This window comes from Pinus tabuliformis, chromosome 5_2 (genome assembly GCF_031772625.1).
Source record: "Pinus tabuliformis cultivar Carrire ecotype Pingquan chromosome 5_2, CPIR1, whole genome shotgun sequence".
In the NCBI taxonomy this organism is placed as follows: Eukaryota; Viridiplantae; Streptophyta; class Pinopsida; order Pinales; family Pinaceae; genus Pinus; species Pinus tabuliformis.
In genome coordinates this window covers 515,612,260-515,636,720 of record NC_142306.1, presented here as the reverse complement: position 1 = coordinate 515,636,720, position 24,461 = coordinate 515,612,260, and the positions used below count along the sequence as shown (strand labels likewise).

Here is a 24,461-nt window from a genome sequence, read left to right as displayed (position 1 = left end):
GCATCCACTTGCTCCTTTAGCTGCTTGGCCTCCTGCAGTTTAGCTAGTCTCTATGTCAGCGGTTCACGATGTGCCCTTAACCTCATCATAGCGTTGTTGTAGCTCACGCACTTTCGTCTCTAGCCGCTATACATTGGGGTCCTCCTACAAGCTGGTCACGACCTGAAATGATTGCTCAAACAATTGTGTGCAGTCTGCTAATACAATATCCACCGTTGCTATTGCTTCTGTGACAGCGGTTGCCTGCTGCTCCTTCACTTCTAGCGGAGTTGAAGGTTGGGCCTTCAACTGTAACTCTGTGACCTGCAGGTTCAACTCCAACTGAACCCACGACATCTTAGTACGAGTGTTGCGCACCCATGTGGCCAGCTTGTAGATATGCATCTCAACTAGCTCTTCCTATCCAAACAGTCTCCAATCTCTTTCTTAGTTGGATTCTAGTGATATGACATCACACATCTCTTATTTAGATTCTGGTCCCAGCAACAGAACCATTTGTTGGCTTGAGGGTGCCTGACCTAGGTTTAGTGTTAATTAGCCAAACAAATCCCTACACTACTGGCCCTTTCGGCATCAATCCACAGAGCATGGACCGAAGTCTCACCCGAAGTAGTATGGGGGGATGCTACAACCAAATTTCTGCACCCTGAGATGGTTGTGATGTCGTTTCATTCCTTCTATTCTTGTCTTTGCGCAGGTCACTTAGTTCTACGACTCTGTCTTTCTAACCCCTTATTCCTCCCTTCTATACCTTCGCAAAAGGATACGGCTGGCCTTCTCACAGCTCTAACCTTTGATTCAAATACTTTCATGCTGCTAAAGTAGTGTATTGCACAAATTGTTCAATTATCTTAAGAATCTTACTTAACTTATTAGATACTCACAGCTAGCACTGCGTAAATAGAGATTCTTATTTGTGTTCAATTATCCAACTTGTCTTTATTGATATCTTCCAAGTGATTACAGACTCTATCCACCTTGCGCACATAACTGCAGGGGTCCGCACACTTAGCTGCTGACTTCCACCCTAGGCCTTTGCGCACTCAGCTGCAGAGCCTCTACCTACGCTACAACCTAAAACTTAGACTTTTTACTTCAAATCTATAACTCTTCTACCCTATATGTCCCTCACACTACTTAGAGCTTAGCTCTTTTTATACAATCCCATAGTCCGCGGACCATGGGTAGATCTTTTACAGCTGACTTTACTTTACAAAACTAAGGGCGAACAATGCTTTATGACTTATGACACCTTCACACTTCGCAACCACAAAATTTGGATTCTTTACAAGTTTATTACAAAATTTGACCAAAACATGGGCTTTTAGCCCCAAAACTGTCCTTGCGGGATGTCGCTTCCAACATAGAGTTTTCTTATTATGGATGTTTCTTGTATCTAGAACCCACTTGCATACATAGAAACCTTATTTTCATCCAACATTTATGTTAATCCAGTTCTAATTACTCTTAAAATGTTGTTGCTTTAACAATAGTTTGAGCACAAGTATGTGGATAGGGCTCATTTCCACTAATGTTTGGATTTGAAGGTGTAGAGCCCTTTCAAGACATTGCAATAAAATTGGCAAGAGAGAAGGAATGAGAAGATATATCACCTAGATGAACAAGAGAAGGACTTGAATACTAGATATGGGATAATGAGGTCAATGTGGAGCTTAATGAGGGGAAGCCAAAAGGAAGTAAGAAACTAAAATTAGCTAACCTTATCAATCAATGGTCTAATAAGTGATGAAGGGAGACAACCTCTGGACACCCAAAGAAACTATAACAGAAGTCGGAAATAGAGAAGGCCTAGATGAAAAGCATTAAAACTAAAAATGTATAGAAGAATGTAGGATTTTGAAACAAGGGAATGGTAGAGCATTGATTTGTATAACCCACCTGAAATTGTACCTCTTTCCTCATGAAAGCTTTCCTCGAGGGAGGAAAGGAATATGACCTCCATTAACGAAATTGCATGTTGAAAACTTATGTACTGGTGACACATTAATGTCATATGAAACATTATGAATTTGCATTGAATATTGATTGCAAATCAAATTATGGTGAGGAGTGGGCGAGAAAAAGAATATTTCAATTCACTATGTGTAACACCCAAATCACTTGTGTGGACCTACATTTGTTTCCTTCTCAACTACTCAAGGAGTAGTGGCATGTGCATGTGGCTGGTGGTTATAATGTAGGGAGTAAAATGAATACATATTAGAATAAGTTAAAGAATGAGCTGGTGTGATGACCCCAACAATTGCAAATATTTAATTACTGTAGTTAAACAAATTGGAAAATACTATTTAAGTTTTAATATTATTATTTTGATTAAATGTGCATAAAGAAAATGATTTTATGACTAACATGTAACTCTCACATGTCACATAGTTAGGGTAGGCGGTTACCTTTCCCTAACTACTTCCAAGAAGATTTATTATCCAAAAGATCAAGAGGGTAGAGGTACCTGAGATAGGAGAGGAGAGATGAGAGGAAAGACAGAAGAAAAATCTCTGTGTTGATATGTCAGACAGAGTTCCTAAGCTATATCTAGTGAATACCAGATAGCTGTGACAAATATTGCTAGTCTTGCTACATTGAGCAATAGCTCAGGGGTAGACTAAGGCTTGGAAGCGAGTCTCAAGGTTGGGAGAAAAATTTGGTAAATTATAGCTATTTTGGACCAGATAGTCGCTTGTGACTTAATTTCTAAGGACATATAAGTGCTTTTAGTTCTTGAGAGCTAAATGCATGTCAAAAGGGAAGTACTTATGCTAACTGTTAACGGGCTCTTGAACAGAATAATGTATGCCGATAAATAATTGTATGCTTGAAAACATAAGTGTTTAAGTTGCTGATTTAAGGTATTCTGGAATAGAATAAGTATGCTAGTAGATAAGATGACTTGAAATATACGTATTATGCCAATAAATAATTAGGTTCTTGAACGGAGAGATGAATAAGTGTCTTTTGCTAACAAAAGTATATATGCTATGGTATACATGTAACTTGAAACAAGATTAGGCATACTATTAGAAGAATTGACTGAACCAATAAATTGAGAGGTCAAGCACTTACCCAAGGACTGTATAAATTGGAAAAATTGAAGGACAATGTGTATGTCTTGCAAAATAAGAGAAAACCAAACTTTCGAGATGAATTCTTCCCCTAGGGTTTCCATAGGTAAACCATTCAGAGATAGAGAAAAACAATATAGATATACGAGTTATCACAACTTGCCGAAGAACTTCTCAGCCCAAGAAAATCAAACCGAGTGAAACTGTAACCAAAATTATTGATTACTATCAATGGTTAAACATATGAGTACTCTAGGCCCGATCTTTTTCTGTTAGAAAAGGAAAAAGATTACAGTGGAAAAATACGGGGTTCGTAGGCCGACCCTCTTTTTGCTAATTTATTTAAACAGAAAAGAAAGTGGTCTCGGTTGCAACCTAGACTTATCTAATGTAAAAAGATCAAACCAAAAACTACAAAACCCTGTAAACAGGATTATTATCGTGAAGCAATTTCATCCAACTTGAAGTGCATGAGAACAAATTAAAAGACTAAGGAACACTGCTAAACAGTAAAGGTTAAAATCCACATTCCAAAAGGATTTGATAGAAAGCATGCTCTAAATTTTTGAGAAACATGCATAAAATTAACAATTGAAACAGAGCAAGAATACCCTCCTCCTCTGATCAATTCTAGGTAAACATCTTTCACTTCCAATATAAATCATAAGGCAGAAATTCATTATATTACAAAAGATACTATCTAGACAAGTCCTTCAAATCTAGGAAGATATCTCATTTATGTGATTCTTGACCTCAAACGAGGAACGAACTGTGTCACAACCAATTACATTTTTTTTCAAATAAATCCTTGCACGAGAAATTGACCAAAAGCAACGTAAAGTCCCTATACAGAAGCTAAACCAAGTAAATTAATACAATAATAGATAAGGTGACACTCTGTCTCATATGACTCAGGAAGACCGAAAACGCATAACCAAGAAACTCTGAAATCGATATCCACATTACCTAGAGGATGACATAGGGGTGGGTCTGCAACCCTGGAACCATCTACCAGAAGAGAACCTCGCCCTTGAATGACCATTATCGAGTAGCATGAAGACTCCCTTGGAACCTTGCAATTACTAGAATATAGTTATAATGGAAGTCGAGTAATCTGTAAGTTTTGAAAACAAAATGAAAGAAGGAAAAATGGAAAAACCCTATACTTGGTTTAGGGTTGTGCCCACGATGCGGCGCCTCCATAACAGAATTAATGAAACCCTGCTTCGAAAATCTAGTAGGTCAAACAAAGTAATTCATAACTATAGCAGAGAACTTGAGTAATGGAAAAGGTAATGGAACACAGGGTAAGGGTATGAACCTGTAAGTATTCGGAGTCGATCTTGGAGTTGGAATACATTCCCAGAGGCGAAGCAAAATGGCAGAGAGAAACTCTTGAACAACTAAATAAGGTAAGATAATCCTCATGACTGTTGGATCAAACTCCACATTGGAGAACCATAGATGAAAAAGTGCGACATTGGAGATGGAGCGAACAACTATAAAGCTCATTGAAGTATCTAGAAATCCTGATCCCGCGAACCCATGGATAGCTAGGATCAACCATTAGGATTCCATTAATAGCATGGTACTGCTCCACGAACCCACGGATAGCCAGGATTGACTATTAGGATTCCATTAATAGCATGGTACTGGTTAGATATCCATATCATTAACTCGTAGTACGTGTAAACTATTACTATTAATTCATGTAGTCAGTTCAAAGACCTTCAATATATTTGTTACAAGTGTAATGTGGCACATTTGTAATATGTAAATCATAACTATACGAGAGGTGTAATGTTGGAAATTATATAAAAAGTAATTCATTTCTATGAGTAAAACTATACATGCGAAATATATATATATATATGTATGTATGTATGTATGTATGTATAAAAGAAAAGAAAAAAAAAAGATATTTTTTATATTTTTTTAAGAGATATAACAACTAGATTACTTTTATAAATAATTTTTTTTGAAGAAAAGTGATGTATGATTTTGAAATGTCAAATTTATTTAAGATGATTATAATTTCATTTTATATTGTGATCAAAACTTCTAAATTCACAATAATAAATAGTAAAGAAAAAGCACCAATTTTTTTATAATATAAAAAATAATAGAATTAGAAGTTAGTTTCACAAATTACAAATACATTAATAAAAAACAAATTAATTTTTAATTATTTTAAAATATATTAAAATTATAATAAAACATTTTCTAAATTATATTTGCAAAAAAAATTATAACTTTCTATCCTTTTTTTAAATCAAAAATTAATATTATTTAGGATTTGCTTAAAAATTATAACTTTCAATCCATTTTTTTAATAAAAGTATTGTTATTTTTTCTAATAAAAATTATTATTCTTTATGATTGGCTTAAAAAACCATTTTAAAGAAATTTATTAATAAATCTCATAAATATTCTCCTTTTATTTTAATGCCCTTGCAAATTTTACTCCTACCTGTTTATATTTTATTTTAAAATTATTTTATATAATATTTCTTTTTCATAAAAAAATAAATTACACGTTGACCGGGAACAGTAAGATTGCATAAATGATTTGAATTAACTAAAAGTTCGAGGTAAAGTAATCAACCTCCCCTATGTCAGACGAATACTTAGATGTCAACTTAACATCGCATTAACTTAAATCATTATTATTGTAATACTCTACCCAAATTTTCAATTAAATACATGGCTTAATATCAGTATATGAAAATTAAAAATCGAAAAAATTAGATTTATACTTAAGCATAACCTCCAGATATTTAATCGACCAAGTACATCTGATCCCTGGATAAAGAAAAAGCCGACGCATGAAACCATACATGAATTAAATATCCGACAAGGCAAATCAATATTATCATATATTTTTCTTCAAAATCACTGTGTTGACATTGCACTAGAATGTAGAAAATTATCACGTCCGGCTAGGATTGCAGTTTTCATGCACTCGATGACTTGTCCTGTGCTGCGAATGAATCAATACGGTGTCTCTTTAGGCCCTCACCACTGTACTGCAACCCTACCCAGAAGTTCTTTGATCTTCAATTCTCAAAGGATAAGTCACTGAGAAACCGATGAGGTCAAGCTCAAGCAAACATAATTTACAGATTCAAGGGAATACTCTTCTGTGGGGTGATGGCTGTAACTTATTTCTATGGATACAGTCATTTGCATTCCTGCAAATCTGGATTATTTTAAATGTCTTCGAATTTAATAATTTAAAAGATTCCAACCAGCAACAAACAGTTCCTTCAACGCTAAAATGTTAACGGCTAATGATCATGTTCTCTGTCACTTGCTGTCACGTAGGGCCAAATTTAGCGACGAATTCGGCATCGTTAATTGCTCTGTCTTCAGGACATGGACCCCAACTCAGCGAGGTTGTCTTTAAATTATGGCGTGAGGTCCAGTTCATCACATTAACTTCTTGTTCCAGATATGCAACTGGATAGCCTTCCAATTCTTCTGTGAGATTGCTGATCATTTCTAGGCAATTAGAGACACCTTACTGAATAGCAATGGCTGGGGAATCAGTACTGAGATCAGGAGAGTTTAGGGCGAGTGGCTTAATAGAAATACCAGACAGCTCCTCATTGGTCTGTTCGAATGAATTGGAATCATCTGGCCATGTCAAGGTGCGAGGATTGGTAATTGAAGAAAATAGTTAGCATCTTATTAACGTTACATATAAGAGAGTAAAAATTTCTATAGCTATATAGAATTATTTTGTATAGGATTTTTGGATGAAATGGTGTATAGAATTTTAATCTGGTTCTACATTTCTGGTGGACATTCGATTTATCTTCAAAGACTTAAAATAATGAATAGAGTCTCTACTCAAAACCTAGAATAGAATTAAAATCTTATCCAAAATTATGAATAGAGTCTCTACTCAAAACCTAGAATAGAATTAAAATCTTTGCTAGAGTTTGATGCAACATTATCTGGTTTTGAGTTTTAAAAATTATTTTTACTTTATATTTTAAAAATATTTTAGAATGGGAATTGATGTCACTGTTCTCTATAGAATTTGGAGATATTTCTAAAATCTGCAATCAGATATTATCTTAATTTCATGTGTAAAATTTTACAGGAGGAGAAACCAGGGTGGAGAAAATTTATTGCTCATATTGGACCTGGATTTCTCGTTAGCATAGCTTACCTTGATCCTGGAAATCGTACGTAAATTTTAGTCTCTGATCCATCTCCATTGACGTATATTCAGATTCTAGTAAACTGTTATGAAGAGGCAAGTGATAACATTGATGCATGCCGACATTAATTTAAACTATTATTGCACTTGTGTCTCAGTGGAGTCCGATTTGCAGGCAGGTGCGCAGTACAAATATGAGGTATATATTAACATGTGTAAGCTCTTGAATCAAATAATTCATCTTTATTGACTCTTTCTAAGCATAGAAAGAGATTTAACTTATAATAAAGTCAATTCCAAAAATGGTATATTAATTCTACTCTTTATGATTGTTTTTAGCTTCTCTGGGTCATCCTTGTGGCGTCAATCTTTTCCTTGCTTATTCAATCCCTTGCAGCAAATTTAGGGGTCACGACAGGTCAGCCATCTCAGTTTCATCTGTAGTAAAAGTTATTTGAATTGGTTTATTCCTCGCAAAGTATTATGCTTACCCGTGAACTTTTTCGACTTTGTCTAGGTAAGCATCTTGCTGAACATTACAGAGAAGAGTACCCAAGGAACATCAATTATATCTTATGGCTGCTTGCAGAAATTGCCGTTATTGCAGCAGATATTCCTGAAGGTTACTATTTTTAATCAAAGTTAATGCACCGTAAATTTCTCTCATTCTCATTTGTGGGTTTAAAGGTAGAGATGTAATGATTATATTGAAAGATTTTTGGGTTAACTCTATTTTTTGTTAATTTATTTTCTCCTTTTTGCCATACTGCACAGTGCTGGGAACTGCGTTTGCTCTTAATATGCTGTTCCATATACCTATATGGGTTGGTGTTCTAATAACTGGACTCAGCACACTCTTGCTCTTAGGCATGCAGAGATTTGGGGTGCTCTATCTTTTCCTCCAACTTATTTTCACCTTCTTTGACATAACATTTCGTTTTATCCATTTTGTGAATCGATTTTACTTGAAAATCTTTAACACGGGTTTAAAGTGTGCCTTTCTTATAATCCGTGGAATTTCAGATAAGAAAATTGGAAGGGTTAGTTGCTCTTCTTGTGTTTACAATGTTTGGGTGTTTCTTTGGAGAGCTGGCATATGCAAAGCCTAAAGCGGACGAGGTTGTGAAAGGACTGTTCGTGCCTCAGTTAAAGGGAAATGGAGCAACCGGTCTTGCGATCTCTCTTCTCGGAGCTATGATTATGCCGTAAGATATGATATTTTCTCAATATTTGGCTTAGTTTTGGAAAATTTTCTAGAATTTATAAGGAAATCTCTACCATTCTTCCAAGATACTTTCTTGGCAAAATTTGGCTTATGACTGATATAACTGATCTCGTGATCAACCATGCCCAGGCACAATCTGTTTCTTCATTCTGCCTTGGTTCTGTCTCGTAAAGTTACTCCTTCTACGTCAGGAATTAATGTAAGTACGCTTCCATTCTTTCAAGAATTAATCCAATTCAACGTCTATGTGTATTGAGACGATTTAGAATGATGGCTATTTTGCAGTTAGCATGCAGATATTTCCTCGTAGAAACCGGAGTTGCTCTGCTTGTAGCATTTATGATCAACGTCGCTGTTATTTCTGTGGCCGGGTCCATCTGTTTTTCGCCAAACTTACCTCCAGAGCAGTTGCAGAATTGTGGGAACTTGGACCTCAATGCATCAGCATTTCTACTAAAAGTATGTCCATAGTGTTGCAACGGAAAAGCCATCAATTCATCTTGCTTTTGAAGTTGCATTGCTACATGACAGAAAATTGTTTATATAAATCCATCTGACAGTTTCTTGATAGCGAATATTGATATCATTGATGGTTACGATACCGAAGTGCATAAACTGAAATCCTGTTTTATTGTTGTTCAGCAAGTTCTAGGAAACTGGAGCTCAACAGTTTTTGCTGTAGCACTCCTAGCATCCGGACAAAGCTCAACGATTACAGGAACATATGCTGGGCAGTATGTCATGCAGGTGTAATGCATTACCAAATGATATTTTCTTGCAGATTGAACATAAAGGGTCGTTGAATTTTGCCAAACTGAGCTCTATAATACATCATAGAATAGCATTTAATTGTTTGGCGTCTTTCTCGTTACAGGGATTCCTTAATATGAAAATGAGCCCATGGCTCCGTAATCTTATCACACGGTGCATTGCCATCTTGCCAAGTTTAATAGTATCTCTCATCAGTGGCTCTTCTGGTGCAGGGAAACTTATTATTATTTCCTCGGTATGCTTTTTAATGTATATGCTTATTTTCCTATAGTTTAAAACATCTCTGTTTATCACTAAATGAGTCTTTTCGTGCAGATGATATTATCATTTGAATTGCCATTTGCTTTAATTCCCTTGCTGAAGTTTACGAGTAGTCAGACAAAGATGGGACCTCACAGGAACTCAATTACTGTGAGTTAGTCCTAACTGTCTAGAGAATTTTTTTTATTTTTTTGGGCAAAGCTTTTCCCTTCAGTTTTGTAAACGACAATTGTTCCTAATGTTGTCACAGACTCTGGTTTCTGCCTGGGCGATTGGATGCTGTATCATAGGCATCAACATCTACTACCTCAGCACAGAATTTGGTAAATGGTTAATCCATAACAGTCTCCCTAAGGTTGCTTCAGTATTTATAGCACTACTGGTATTTCCACTCATGGTTCTATATCTGGCCGGAATTTTGTATTTGGCTATTCGGCGAGACAAGGTGGTCACTTATATAGCGCCAGGAGAATCGTCCACGCAAAGTCCTTCAAACCCTGAACGGGAGCTACAGATCCTCGCCACTCATTAGCTGTCTCTATGGATTGATTGGGGGTTGCTGACATTAGTGTCAAATAATTTGTTAGGTTGACACAATAATTTCAGTTTAGTGAATATGTTTTAATAACTGTTGTTTGGTATGGTGTGGGAATTTGAATTGAATATATGTGGAATGTGTACAGAGAACGAACATTCTATTTAAAAGGTGTAGGCAGCTGTACTTTCATCTAATTCCTACAAGTGACAGTGGAATATTGTTTTAAAAGGTATTTTGTGTATGCTTGCTGCAAACTGTAAATATTTTCCATCCTATCCATCCTATCAAAGCTGTGTGACAAGGAGGTTGGCTCTGATCTCTTTATCGAGGTTGGTTACTTCAATTATAGGGAGTTGCAATTATAGTGATAATTGTAATGCATTTTATTGATAAATTGAAGTGATCGGTTCCTTTTCTTCCCTAGGGACTAAATTCTATGTGTATTTACTAGTATTTTTTAATTTACTTATCAAATATGTGATAATCAATATATATTAATTAAGTTAAATTTATGTTTTAATGTTGGATGAAAAAATGATTTTTTCATGTAGGGTATTTTTATTAGCATAGGGTAAGGCTCAATCAAATTTGGTTGTCTAATAAAATCCCCTAGAGCTAGTTCGCACCTTTAGCCTTTCCTAGTGAAATTTAAACCAATAACATGATAAAAACTAAACCCCACATAAATTAATTTGTCTCCATCTCATGAGTATATCTATCTATCTATATATATATATAACTCTAATATTTCATATATAAGGAATTCTATATAAGATTCAATTATTACATGATAAGAACTCAACCCAGCGTAAATTAATTAGTCTCTATCTCATGGGTATATATAGATATATATAAAACTCTGATATTGCATATATAAGGAATTCTGTATAGGATTCAAAAAACACGAGAAGCACACAATGCGCCCATAGTCTTGAGACCCCAAGATAAAAATGACTCTATAGTCTTGATACCACCTCATACTTGGTCTATTTAGATATTAGATGTGATCTATCTCACTGATGGTGATGGTGATAGTATTAGTAAGATGGTGATGGTGATAGTGAGATGGTGATTGATCTTACTTTTTATAAAATCAGTTTATTTATTAGTTTGATTAGAATCAATTTATTTCATTGTAGGATATGAAAATCTCAGAAGTGTGCATATAATACATTCATATTTCAATATGAACTTAAATAGATATGGGCCTTTTGGGTGTTTGGGTGTCTACCATGGAAACCAATGTTTTTCTTTGTTGTCCAATGATTATGAATTCTTCAAAATGCATGTCTAGTATATTATTATTGCTTAATCTATTAGACTCTTCCCAAATTCCTATATAAAAATTGGTTCAAACTTGTTTTATTATTTATAACTTCCTCCTTTGGTTCAAAATTGAAATTTGAGATTAAATGTTTCTTTTCAAAATGCATTATAGTTAATGGGTTTGACCAAGATACTTGAAACTAAAAAGAAATGATGAAGAACTATTTCTAAAATATTTGAACTTATATAGATAATAGCCATACATAATTGCACCAAATCTTAACAAAATGTTATTTTTATATTCACAATAAAATTTAACAAAAATATATACAATTTTTTTTATGGGGGTTCATAGATACTAGGTGGCCGCTACATTCACAGGAAAATTTGTGCAGATCAACTCCAAAGAGAATCAAAATCTTGGCAGATGAACCCCGAAGAGAATCACATCCAGTAAGCCAAACTAACAAGGGTTAACCTCAAAAGCCTCCGTAAAAATTTAACATGTCACCTCAACCAATTAAAATAACCCTTAAAAATTAACAAAAGAACAAACATATATATAATACCATACATAAATATAAATATTTAAAAGATAGACATTTAAAATGCAATGTGAAAACTTTATTTGTAATTACCAGCCAACAAGCCAAATTATTCCCTGAGTAAAATATATGAAATACATATATTCTTTAAGAATGTTATTATTTTTACTCGTAATGTTATTTTCTTATATTATACCCCAAACGATACATGTACATAATTATATCTATGTTTGGAAAATACAATGTTTTCATATGTTCATCCTTGAAATATTGGAGATGCATCGTCAATAATTATTGACATTCAATCTGAATCACATTTTGGAGGCATGGTTTGTCTGTTACTTACGGTTTTTTGGATAGCTTCTGCTGATATTACCTGAGGATCAGATCTCCACATCACATAGACCATTGTAACAATAGCATTATTGCTGCACAATAACCAATTGACACTCAGAGTTGTGCACTTGTGAACAAAATCTTGCTTTATATAATAACTGGTTTACAGTTCAAATGTTTTTCGTATTTTCTGTTCTTTGGATATTGGAGATGCGTCCACGCTTTATATAGAAGAGTTTTCTGTTACTTAAGGCTGTTTGGCTAGCTCCGGTTGATTACCTAAGTATCAGATTTCAACATCAAATCGACCATTGCAACAATTACATTATTGCTTGATGACAAAACGTACTTTAAATAATAATCAGTTGACTTTAATAACCAATTGACACTTGTAAACAAAATCTATCTTTATATAATAACTGGTTTAAAGTCGAGTGAAGGCAATCTTGTCAAATATTTTTGTCTGGCCACTAACCTATTTCCTCTAATCTTTAGAAAGAGACGAACAATCAATAAAAGGAAAATAATTTTTGATTATGAAAATTCAAATAAATAAATATATATTTCATGATTCTCCATATTTTTTATATGATTTCTCTGATTTCGCAATATTTTGAAAGTAGCCCAATGTAGACAACAAATTGTAATAACATGGAGGAAAAGCACGCTCACTGTAGTTTCCTGTGCTTTCTGTTATTGATTGGATTAATATTATAGATATGTTTTCAGCGTTTATTCAATATGTTGTAGAGTGTCTAGGTACGGTCACATAATTATATTATGATGGAGGATAAACACACTATAAACCACGACTGTTCCTCCAATGTCTTAGGTTTATTAAATTGGATCGAATCTTTGAAAAATGAAGGCTATTCATGGAGAAAGTGTTAAGATTTTCGCCTCAAGTTTACCAAATTCGATGTGATCTTTGTAAAATGAGGATTAATCACCGGAAGGTGTTGGATATTTTCTTTATCGCCTTTAACGTATTTAACATATCTCCATCACTATTAAACTTTTTTTAAATTTTCATGCATTTTCATATCTTCTTTAGAGCATGGAACTATAGTATATTTACTTTATGATAATGTTAATCAAATTAGGGAAAATAGATGCACTTTCAACCCGGTCACATTATGGGTCAAAGCATTTTGGAATATTTATAATAGTTATAAATACAAATATTAGTTATGTGGAATGGAAGTTGGTAATTTTTTTTTTTAAATGGTTGATTTTTTTAATCACAAGTACAGTTGAAAATAAAAGAATAAGTAATATTAATAAATTTTCTAACCATAACAATTTTCAACGTCTAATGTTTATAAAATAGGATTAAAAATTTACAAACAATATTGAAAATCTAATTTAGAAAATGTTCGTTAAAACAAATTGCAGGAAAAATAAAATGACAAGATTTCCTAAGCTCAATTAGTTACCTTATGCGTTGTTGCTTTTAGAAATTAATATATGCACTAGTATTTATTGTTATATTATTTTAATTTTTTAATGGTATATTATTTCAATTTATTATTAGTATAGGTATATATTTGTAATTTTTGATATATATATATATATATATATATATATATATATATATATATATATATATAATTGTATTAGTTAATATTAAATATTAATACTAAATTATTATTTTAGTATTAATTTAATTTAAAGTTATAGTATTAATAAGTACTTTTAATATTATTAATAATAATAGTATAAAAATTAATATTAATAATATTATTTATGATATTATTTATAATATTAATGATGTTATAGTTTATGTGGTTTAGAGTAGATAATGGCAGAGTGTTTTATTGAGGTAGTCTATGGTTTAAAGGCCACTCGTTCAAAACTTCATGGAAAAAAATGTACCTATGCTAAAGGTTGGTGTGACACTATTTTCAGGTAATTTTGACGACTGAGATATCCATGGGTTAGAGCTACTCAACCCATAGGTTAGTCATGCGAGTCATTTCAAGACACACATAAACTATCAAACAAAAAATAGCATTAATGATGTTAGTGTAACAACCCTCGTGAAAATTCTATGTAATAAAAGTTAAAAAAGGAAAAAATAATAACCATAGTTGATGGGACACTTATTCCAAGATGAATGTTGGGAAACACATCATGTGTGGGTGTTCTTTTGGTTTATTATAGCTAAGAATATCGGCAAAGGAAATGGTTAAGGTTTTGGAAAGGCAAAATGACATTTTTTGTAGAATAAAATAATGGAAATTAGGAGAAAATTGCAGAATTATTTATGAAAATAATGGAAATTAGGAGAAAAGGAAGGTGAAGGGTCACAGGTTGCATGTGAGGAGGAAAATGAAGGAAAATAATGGAAAATGAAGAAAATAAAGGTCTAATTGATAAAAAGGCTTCTGACGATCAGTTGGTACCTTTTGTCAGTTCATTTTCGGAGCTCTCTCATTATTCTCTCTCTCTCTCTCTCTCTCACATTCTTGGACATAGAGTTTTCTTGGAGCACTTTGGCATTGGATCAAGAAAGGAAAAGAAGGCAAGAAGAAGGAAGAAGCAAGCAAAGAAGAGCAGGATCAAGTAAGTACATCAAGATTCTTTGCAGGTATCGATTTTCATGTGTGTTTTCCTTGCTAGATTTGGCATGCAGGATATTGCATGTGGTTTTTTATTGTTATGGCATGGGCTTTTCCAGGCGTGATAATGTTTTCAGCCTAGCCTTTCCATTTCTGGGTAGCGATGGTGTGATGGGGTTCTCATGTTTTGGTTGAGCTAGATTTCAAGATGGATTCAAAGCCAAGTGAGGTGGATCTCTAAATAATAGAACACATGGCCTAGTAACCCCTGAACGAGATTGTGGGTTGTGGTAAAGCCAAATTTTGTGTTGCCTCAATGGGCTTAGGAATCCTCGATCAGTGAATGGAGGGATATACAGTAAAGCCTACAGGTGGCTGCTCTCCATCGGGCCTAGTAATCTTAGGATGAGATATGCAGTAAATCTTGGAGAGCAGGTCTCAGTTTAGGGCCTAGTGATCTATAGTGGATTGTGGTAAAGCTTGAGAGGCTAGCAGAAATGAAAATTCCTTATGGTGCAACTGGATAAATTTGGTGGCATCCATGCTTGTTTTGGCCTAGTGATCTGGTGGAGATCATGGTAAAGCCTGTTATTAGATGTTTATTATTTTTACCTAGTGATTTGGTGTGGATTATGGTAAAGCCTAGTTTCTATTGATGAGGGTGAGGTGGTTTAGCCTCGAGATGGCCTGGTTGGTTCTTTTGGTTTGAGTCAAAAATTCATGCTTGGAATATGGCACCGGGGTGATTGGCTGAAGAGAGACTTGGCTTAGCGAATCTATGGTTAGGTGGAATGTCATAGTGCCATCTCGGGTTGGATTTTGCATATATTAATAAGAGGTTCATTCCTTAACATTTTATGTGACAATGTAATGGCGTATATGTGGATTCTATGGCTGATGTATCCTTGATATTTTTGTTTTTATCATGTTGGTTATAAGATGTACTATGAGAGTGATGATGTATGACTCTCCTCATGTTTTGATTTGTAAATGAATGAGAAAGTATCTATGACCTAATAGATGATAATGCATCTAATGATATAAGGGAACTATGCTTCTTAGTGATTCCCAGATAAGTATGAGACCCTTATGCTAAGATATGTTGTTTAAATCTGTAGATTACATATTTTTCACATGTTTTATGAAATGTGTGTCACAACTAGTAGTAGTCCAATCAAGTCCTTTTTCAATTAATTACATTTGTACCATAATTTTGTTGTTATCTTTCAATTCTGAAAGTTTCGTTAAGTATTGGTCGGTCACCTGGTCTCTTGCCCTTAAAAAGTGGCACAAATCCCAGAGTCACGGGGGAAAATTAGAGGAGAAGAGTCCCCATACCCATGTTGTGGGAGAGTTTGGAGCCTCTTGGATGCATGGTTGTCCATATCAAGGGAAAATCTGATGATTTAATGGTTTAAAAAAATTAGTGATCCAGGGGCCAGTTACCTAAGCGGTTGGGATGGCTCCTGAGAGTTCTTTTGTTGATGTAGAAGGTTTGTGTGGTGTGTTTCCATTGATTCAACTTCCTTAAGGTCACCTAGGATCTTGAATCCCATTATACTGGCCTCTCGCCACATATTTACACCACTTGGTTGGTTACTTTGGTAGATGTGGGATGAGGGTGTCAAAGAGTGGTATCCAAGTGGGTTATGCTCTTTTCGGGTCATATTTGATACCACAAATTGGTATCAGAGTGAGTTGAGGTCTCTTTGGGTCATATCTGATACCATAGAGTGGTATCAGAGCATTTTATGCTCTCTTTGGGTGGTATATGATACCACAAAGTGGTATCAGAGCATGGTTCACCCCTCAGATTAGATGGGTGGTGTTTGTTGGTCATGCATTATTCTCGGTTGCATATTCGTTTCATGTGTTGTAATTCCATGTGCTTCTTGTATTTGTATGGTATGGGTTATGGTTATAGCGAGGTCGCCATGGGATGTTGATGTTTTTGTTGTGAAGTGTGTCTTCATGAGTGTACGGTTGAGTATGCATTTTTTATGCAAGTTAGTATTCACATGGGGCCAAGTGTATAGTGATGTGGTGGTTGTTGTCATGCATGAGGTCATGGTATGTGTACTTGATATGGTCATGCACTGATGACTGGACTCAAGATAGAATGATGGTTATATGGTTATATGCTTATGCGTTATATGTATATATGCTTTCATGATTATTTTATACATGTATTACACTAAGTCTTCAATCTTGTTGATGATATATGCTCCCCGAATTATGCTAAGGTACGTTGGCTTATTATGATTTGGTTTAGCTGATATAGTATGCCTTACAGGAAAGAGATCAAAATGACTAGCAAGATGGCAGACTATAAAGATTCTCCTTATGAATTAGATAGCAACGTGGTGTTGGGAACTCTTTTGACTTAGGAGACACATTGATAAGATTAACGGAATAAATAAGGAGTTGTGAGGTAGACAATGACAAAATCATGCATGCACAAGAGAAACAACCAGCGGTTAATGCAATACCCCTTCAGGTTTTGTTAGAATTATAGTGATAGGGGCCACTTCGAATCAGCCGTGGGTAGGAGGACAAAACTAATGGGGTATATGGAAGTAGGTCTCATGGTGGTCACTGGTCGGATAGAGATGACACAATTAGAGATGGAAGATTTTTAGATACTCTAGATAGGAGAGGTGATGGACATAGGTACTACTCTAGTTCTACCTCTGATAGGAATTATGATAGTCATCGTTATAATCCTTGCAAAAGGAGTGATATTGGATACTTTCCAAATGAATTTAAGAAATCAAATCCACCTACTCTTGATGGAGACTTGAAGAATCTGGAAGATGTAGAGGCTTGGATACTTGGGATGAATAAGTTATTTGAGTTGCATAATTACACAGATAATATGAAGGCCAGAGTAGTTATCATTAGCTTGAGAGGTAAAGAAAATATATTGTGGGAAGATGTGAAGCAGGTCATAGACATCAGGATAGTGGACTTGAGCTGGCATGAGTTCAAGAGCATTCTCAGGAAGACGTACTTATTAGAAATATACTACGACATTAAGGCCAAAGAATTCTATGAGCTAAAGATGGGATCCATGACAGATGAGGAGTATACGACCAAGTTCCTAGAGATATTGAGGTATGTATCGTATCTTAAAGATGAGAAGGCTAAATCTTAGAGATTTTTTAGTGGTTATCCATTAGAATTTAGAGATTAGATTGAGTATGATGAGCCTTAGTCACCTAAGGAAGTTATTAGAAAATTGAAACATTGCTATGAACAGTCATAGAATAAGAATGAATCTCAGGAAGGATGAAAAGGGAAGGATAAGGATAGAGGTACAAGTAAATGGAAATCAAAAAGAACAAGGCCTCAAAATTCAAAAGAGAAAGAAAGTGTGGCATGAAAAAAAAGGTTCAATGCATCTAGACAAGAACATGGATCACAACAACAGCATAGAAATGATGGTACTGATGATTGGAATCTTGGACATGCATTAAGGAACACCTTAGGGGATATTGTCTATAGAATTAGGGTGGTAAGCCTTAGATATATAGTGTACAGGAGGCACAGACTGTTGGGGATGTTGGTCAGAGCATTCCTCATATCTATGAAGCACTGGATAATAGGTAGGGAAACCATCAAGCATCTATTATTGAGATGAAAGGTAATATTTGTGATCAAGTTGTTTTTATTTTGATTGACCCTAGATCTAATTATAGTTATTTTAGTCATGACTTGGTGGATAAGTGTGGTTTGAATAAATAAGTGCATGCAAAATCTTACTTAGTGAAGTTGGCTACAGGTACAAAGAAAACAGTTCATCATTAGGTAAGAGCTTGTGCATTTGAGTTGAATGGCATGTCTACATCAACGCACTTGAACGTATTGTTGTTGGGATCAAATAGTATGCTATTGGGTGTGGATTGGCTATACCTTCATAGTACCAAGGTGGATTTCTATGAAAAAACAATTGAGTGCTTGGATGACAGTGCAGAACCAAGAGTCATATAGGGAAAGAAAAAAGCTACATCAGTTAGGATGGTGACAACTATGTAGTCCAAGTGTAGTCATAGAAAAGGGTGTGTGTTATTTTCAGTGCATATTTCTACCGACAAAGGTAAGGAAGTTGAGGATGCATATGTTTTGGGAAAGTACCCAATTCTACAATAGTTTTAGGATGTGTTTCCCACAAATATTTTAGAGTTTCCACCTCATAGAGAAATAGACTTTTATATTGAGTTGGTGCCAGGGGTAGCTCAAGCATCAAAAGCGCCTTACAGGATGAGCACACCTGAGTTGGTAGACTTAAAGTTGTAGCTGAAAGAGATGCTTGACAAAGGATTCATTAGGCCAAGTGCATAGCCATGGGGCACACTGGTATTATCTATAAAGAAGAACGATGGTAATCTCAGATTATGCATTGACTATGGAAAGTTGAACAAAGTGACCATTAAGATCAGGTATCCATTGCTAAGTATTGATGACTTGTTCGATTAGCTGAAGGGAGTAGCATTGTTCTCGAAGATTGACCTGGGATCCACATATCATGAGGTACACATTAAAGAGGAGGAGATTTACAAGACAACTTTCTGGACCAGGTATGGGCATGATGAGTTTGTTGTAGTTACATTCAGTTTGATAAATGCTCTAGCTACATTTATGTGTTCGATGAATAGTGTGTTGTGTCCTTATTTGGAGAAGTTTATTATTGTGTTCATTGATGACATATTGGTATATTTTAAAAACAAGGAAGAGCATGTCGAGCATTGGGCAATAATGTTAAGGTTGTTGAGAGAGCATCAGTTGTATGCTAAGCTAAGAAATTGTAGTTTCTTTTAGATTGAGGTACATTAATTGGGACATATTGTTTTAAGGAGGGAATAATAATGGATCCAGAATAGGTGAGAGCTATCATGGGGTGGGTAGCTCATAGGAATGTGGATGAGGTGAGATATTTCATTGGGTTAGCAGGTTAATATAGGAGGTTTATCAGGAAATTCTCATAGATTGCTCATCATATTACATCATTGTAGACGAAAGATAAGAAGTTTGAATGGATATAGGAGTATGAGGCCAGTTTTGAGAAACTTAAGGAGTTGTTGATACATGCTCCAGTATTAAAGATCACAAATATGACAAACAGTTTGTAGTATGTACAAATTCTTGCAAGAGAGGACTTGGTGGAGTCCTTATGCATGAAGGACATGTAGTGTGCTATGAGTCATGGAAGCTGAATGAGCCTGAGCATAACTATCGAACACATGATCTTGAGCTAGCAATGGTCATACATGCATTGAAGACGTGGAGGCATTATCTTCTTGGCAAGAGGTTTTTATTGATGAATGAGCATAGTGGATTGAGGTATATATTTCACCAGCCAGATCTAAATGCCAGGAAAGTAATATGGTTGGCTACCCTTAGTGAGTTTGACTTTGAGATCAGATGCATTAAGGGAAAGGATAACCGGGTTGTAGATTCTCTTAGCAGGAAGGTATATGTGCATCATATAGAAGTTATGAGCTCTTATGCGACATAATTACATGATATGATCTTGCAGGCAAGACAACAGGATGCCAGGTATATGGAGATTTTACAGAGTATAGGTACAGGTATAGGTAGTGGTATATGTAGTGGTATAGGTATAAGTAGTGGTATATGTAGTGGTACATGTACCTGTACAAGTAGTGGTATAGGTACAGGTATAGATGTGGGTGCACAGGATGTGGAGTATCATATCAAAACATATGGATTGGTCAGATTTAGGGACAAGATATATGTGCCAGATAACAGTGAGCTAAAGAAGTCGATCGTGAGGGAGTTTCATGTGAAACCATATTTAGGTCACCCAGGCTATCAAAAGACGTTGACCACAGTGAATAAGTTTTATTATTGGTCGAATATGAAGAAGTATGTGGCAAGGTTTATGGCTAGATGTTTATATTGTCAATAGGTAAAGGCAAAGTGTAAGCATCTAGGTGCACTGATACAGTCGATTCTAATTCCACAATGGAAATGGGAGGTACTTTCCATGGAATTTATAACAGGTTTTCGGAGGACAGTGATACAGTGAGACATGTTGATGAAGGTTGTGCACAGGTTGATGAAGGTTACACACTTCATTCTAGTGAATTCTACATTCTCAGCTAGTGATGTGGCATAAGTATTCATTAGAGATATGACTAGATTGCATGGAATTCCAAAGACGATTGTGTTAGACATGGATGCAAATTTCACTTCCAAGTTTTTGAAGGAGTTGTTTGTATGTTTTGGCACAAAGTTGGCCTTTATTACAACTTATCATCTGCAGATAGATGGACAGAATGAGAGGGTCAACATTATATTGGAGGACATGTTGAGGATGTACATCATGCATGAACAATGAAAGTGGGAAGAGTAGCTTCCACTGGTAAAGTTCACTTACAACAATGGGTATCGAGAATATTTGAATATGAGTCCATTTGATGCATTATATGGGCAAAGTTGCAATACTTCCATCAGTTGGAGTGATCTGATTAACATGGTGTTGATTGGGTTTTTCATACTGGCAGAAATGGCATAGGAAATGCAGGTAATCAAGAAGAATCTAAAAGTAGCATAGGATAGGCATAAGAGTTATGCAGATTAGGATAGGTTCTTAGAGGAGTTCTAGGTTGGGGAACAAGTGTACTTGTGTGTCAAACTAAAGAAGAGCTCCTTGTGGGTTAGATCATGTGCTAAGTTGGCACCACGGTTTTGTGGACCTTTTAGGATTGTTAAGAGGACTAGGCTAATAACATATCAGCTTGCATGGCCTCCAAAATTGAAAGTCCATGATATTTTCCTTGTGTCATTGCTTAAGAAGTATGTTAAATATGTTGATTGTGTGATTGATTGGTCTGTATTACAGGTGGATCTAGATGGATAATTCCAACCAGAACCTTAGTGTATATTGCAAAGAAATGTGCTCATGCTCTAGAATTGATCAATCAAGAGGTTAAATTGTAGTAGAAGAAATTTGGGCCTCGTGAAGCTACATGGGATATGGAAGATCAGATGTGGGATATGTATCCTTCCTTGTTCTCTAGTTGAGTAGATTTTTTGGTATATGTCTTTGGTATATGTTTTTGATACATGTTTTGGTGATGTTTGGTATATGTACATATGTATATGGATGTAAATACCACCATGAGTTATGTTATAAAGCTCCAATATGATGTATGGGTGTCATGTCATTATAGGTGTCATGTAATTATAGATGTCATGTTGTTATGTTGTCATGTTGGTTTTCTTTTCAGGAGGGTGATCAATGTGAATATTGCATTGAGCTATGTTATAAAGCTCCATGGGAAGTATTTTTTCTTATCAGCAGTTTTATTGAGGTATAGGTTTGGTTGAACACTGAGGAAAGTGTCCCCCCAGGGGGAGTGTTCTATAACAACAATGGTCAAAATTCCCTATAATAGACGCTAATAAAGGAAAAAATAATAACCACGGTTGATGGGAAACTTATTCCAAGTTGAATGTTTGGCAAGACATCCTAGTGTGGGTGTTCCTTTGGTTTATTATAGCTAACAAAATTGGAAAAGGTAATGGATAAGGATTTGGGAAGGAAAAATGGCATTTTGGCACAATTGTTTATGAAAATAATAGAAATTAGGAGAAAATGAAGGCGAAAGGTCATAGGTTGCATGTGAGAAAGAAAATGAGGGAAAATAATGGAAAATGAAGAAAATAGAGGCTGAATTGATAAAAAGGCTTCTGAAGATCAATTGGTACCTTTTTTTAGTTCAGTTTTAGAGTTCTCTCATTATTCTCTCTCTATCTCTCACTCTTAGACACTTAGAGTTTCCTTGGAGCACTTTGGCATTGGATCAAGAAAGGAAAAGAAGGAAAGAGGAAGGAAAGAGAATGCAAGGAAGAACATGATCAAGCAGCTACAACATGATTCTTTGCAGGTATCGATTTTCATGTGTGTTTTCCTTGCTAAATTTGGCATGCATGGTATTAGATGTGGTTCTTTATTGTTATGGCATGTGTTTTTCTAGGTGTGACAATGTTTTTAGCCAAGCCTTGCCATTTCCAGATAACCATGGTATGATGGGGTTCTCATGTTCTGGGTGAGCTTGCTTTCCGAATGGATTTGAATCTGAGTGAGGTGGGTCTTTGAATAATAGAACACATGGCCTAGTAACCCCTGAACTAGACTGTGGGTTGTGGTAATGCCAAAGTTTGTGTTACCTCGGTGGGCCTAAGAATCCTCGACTAGTGAATGCAAGGATATATCATAAATCCTATAGGTGGGTGCTCTCCATCAGGCCCAATAATCCTATGATGGTATATGTTGTAAATCCTAGAGAGTGGGGCTCAGTTTATGGCGTAGTGATACAGAGTGGATTGTGGCAAATTCTAAGAGACTAGGAGATAGGAAAATTCCTCACGATGTAGGGGGAGAACTTTGGTGGCATCCATGCTTGTTTTGGCCTACTGATCTAGTGGATATCATGGCAAAGCTTGTTATTACATGTTTATTATTTTGTCCTAGTGATCTGGTGTGGATTACGGTAAAGCCTGGTCTTTATTGATGAAGGTGAGGTGGTTTAACCTTAGGATGCCCTGCTTGGTTCATTTGGTTTGTTTCCCATATTCGTGCTTTGAATATGGCACCTGAGTGGCTAGCTGAAGAGAGACTTGGCTCAGCCAATCTATGGTCAGGTGGAACACGGTAGTTCCATCCCAAGTTGGATTTTGCATTCATTAATAAGAGTTAAATCATTACTTGACATCTTATTTGTAAATGTACTAGTTTATATGTGGATTCTATCATTGATGTATCCTTGATATTTTTGTTGTTATTATGCTTGTTATGAGAATGTATTATGGCAATGATGATGTATGCCTCTCCTCATGTTTTGATTTGTAAATGAATGAGAAATGTATCTATGTCCTTCAAGATGATAATTCAACTAATGATATAAGGGAAAAATGCTTCTTAGCGATTCTAAGATAAGTGTGAGACCCCTATGCTCAGATTTGTTGTTTAAACTTGTAGATTACATATTTGTGACATGTTTGAAGAAATGCTTGTCATAGCTAGTAGGGGTCTAGTCATGTTCTTGTTCAAGTAGTTACATTTGTATCATTATTCTACTGTTATCTTTCAGTTCTGAAAGTGTCATTGATTTTTAAGCAGTGATCTTGGATCTAGTTCTGAAAAAGTGGCACAAATCTTGGAGTTGCAGACACATGTATCGGGAGAGAAGTCTATAGACGCATATGTACCCATGTTGTGGGAGCATATGGAGCCTCTTGGATGCATGCTTTTCTATATCAAGGGAGTTTCAAAGGGGTTTAATGGTCTAAAAATAGTAGTGGGACCTAAGGGTTGGTTACCAGAGTGGTTGGGATGGCTCTTGTGAGTTCTGTTGCTAATGTGGAAGGTTTGTGTGGTGCTTTTCCATCGATTCCACTTCCTTAAGGTCACCTAGGAGGTTGAATCCCATTATAGTGGCCTCTCATCACATATTTACCCCAGTTGGTAGATTATTAAGGTAGATTTGGGATGTGGGTGTCACATTTAAGTTAATAAGATTTACACATTATTAATATCCTTAATAATTTTAATATACTAATGAAATATATTAATATTATTACATCAAATAACTAGTTTTAACTTAATCTAATGATGCTATTATATTGTTATAATCTTCTTACGAATATTATCAACAACATTAATATTATTATTACTACCATTA

At 35.2% G+C, this 24,461-nt stretch overlaps 1 protein-coding gene across 2 annotated transcripts; it reads left to right on the top strand.

Annotated features, from left to right (window-relative positions):
- Nucleotides 1-6,079: 6,079 nt before the first annotated feature.
- On the top strand, nt 6,080-10,446 carry LOC149159945 (metal transporter Nramp7.2-like). Of its 2 annotated transcripts, none has more exons than XM_089433589.1 (13): nt 6,080-6,742; nt 7,189-7,273; nt 7,407-7,447; nt 7,588-7,666; nt 7,766-7,870; nt 8,023-8,132; nt 8,272-8,453; nt 8,603-8,672; nt 8,759-8,932; nt 9,116-9,220; nt 9,348-9,479; nt 9,560-9,655; nt 9,756-10,446. In XM_089433589.1, exons 1-13 carry the CDS (start codon nt 6,614-6,616, stop codon nt 10,035-10,037), a joined length of 1,590 nt encoding a protein of 529 aa, XP_089289715.1. In that variant the 5' UTR covers nt 6,080-6,613; the 3' UTR covers nt 10,038-10,446. The 2 variants fall into 2 exon arrangements, with proteins under 2 accessions (XP_089289715.1, XP_089289716.1); XM_089433590.1 differs by having other exon boundaries at nt 6,085-6,730; nt 9,756-10,444.
- Nucleotides 10,447-24,461: the final 14,015 nt, after the last annotated feature.

Bases quoted from the DNA above. Each gene is read 5' to 3' on its own strand.
- LOC149159945 (XM_089433589.1), top strand. From the start codon at position 6,614: ATGGCTGGGGAATCAGTACTGAGATCAGGAGAGTTTAGGGCGAGTGGC. The intron at 6,743-7,188 runs GTAATTGAAGAA...AAAATTTTACAG, and splicing joins ATGTCAAGGTGCGAGGATTG to GAGGAGAAACCAGGGTGGAG. The intron at 8,133-8,271 runs GTGCTCTATCTT...GTGGAATTTCAG, and splicing joins TAGGCATGCAGAGATTTGGG to ATAAGAAAATTGGAAGGGTT.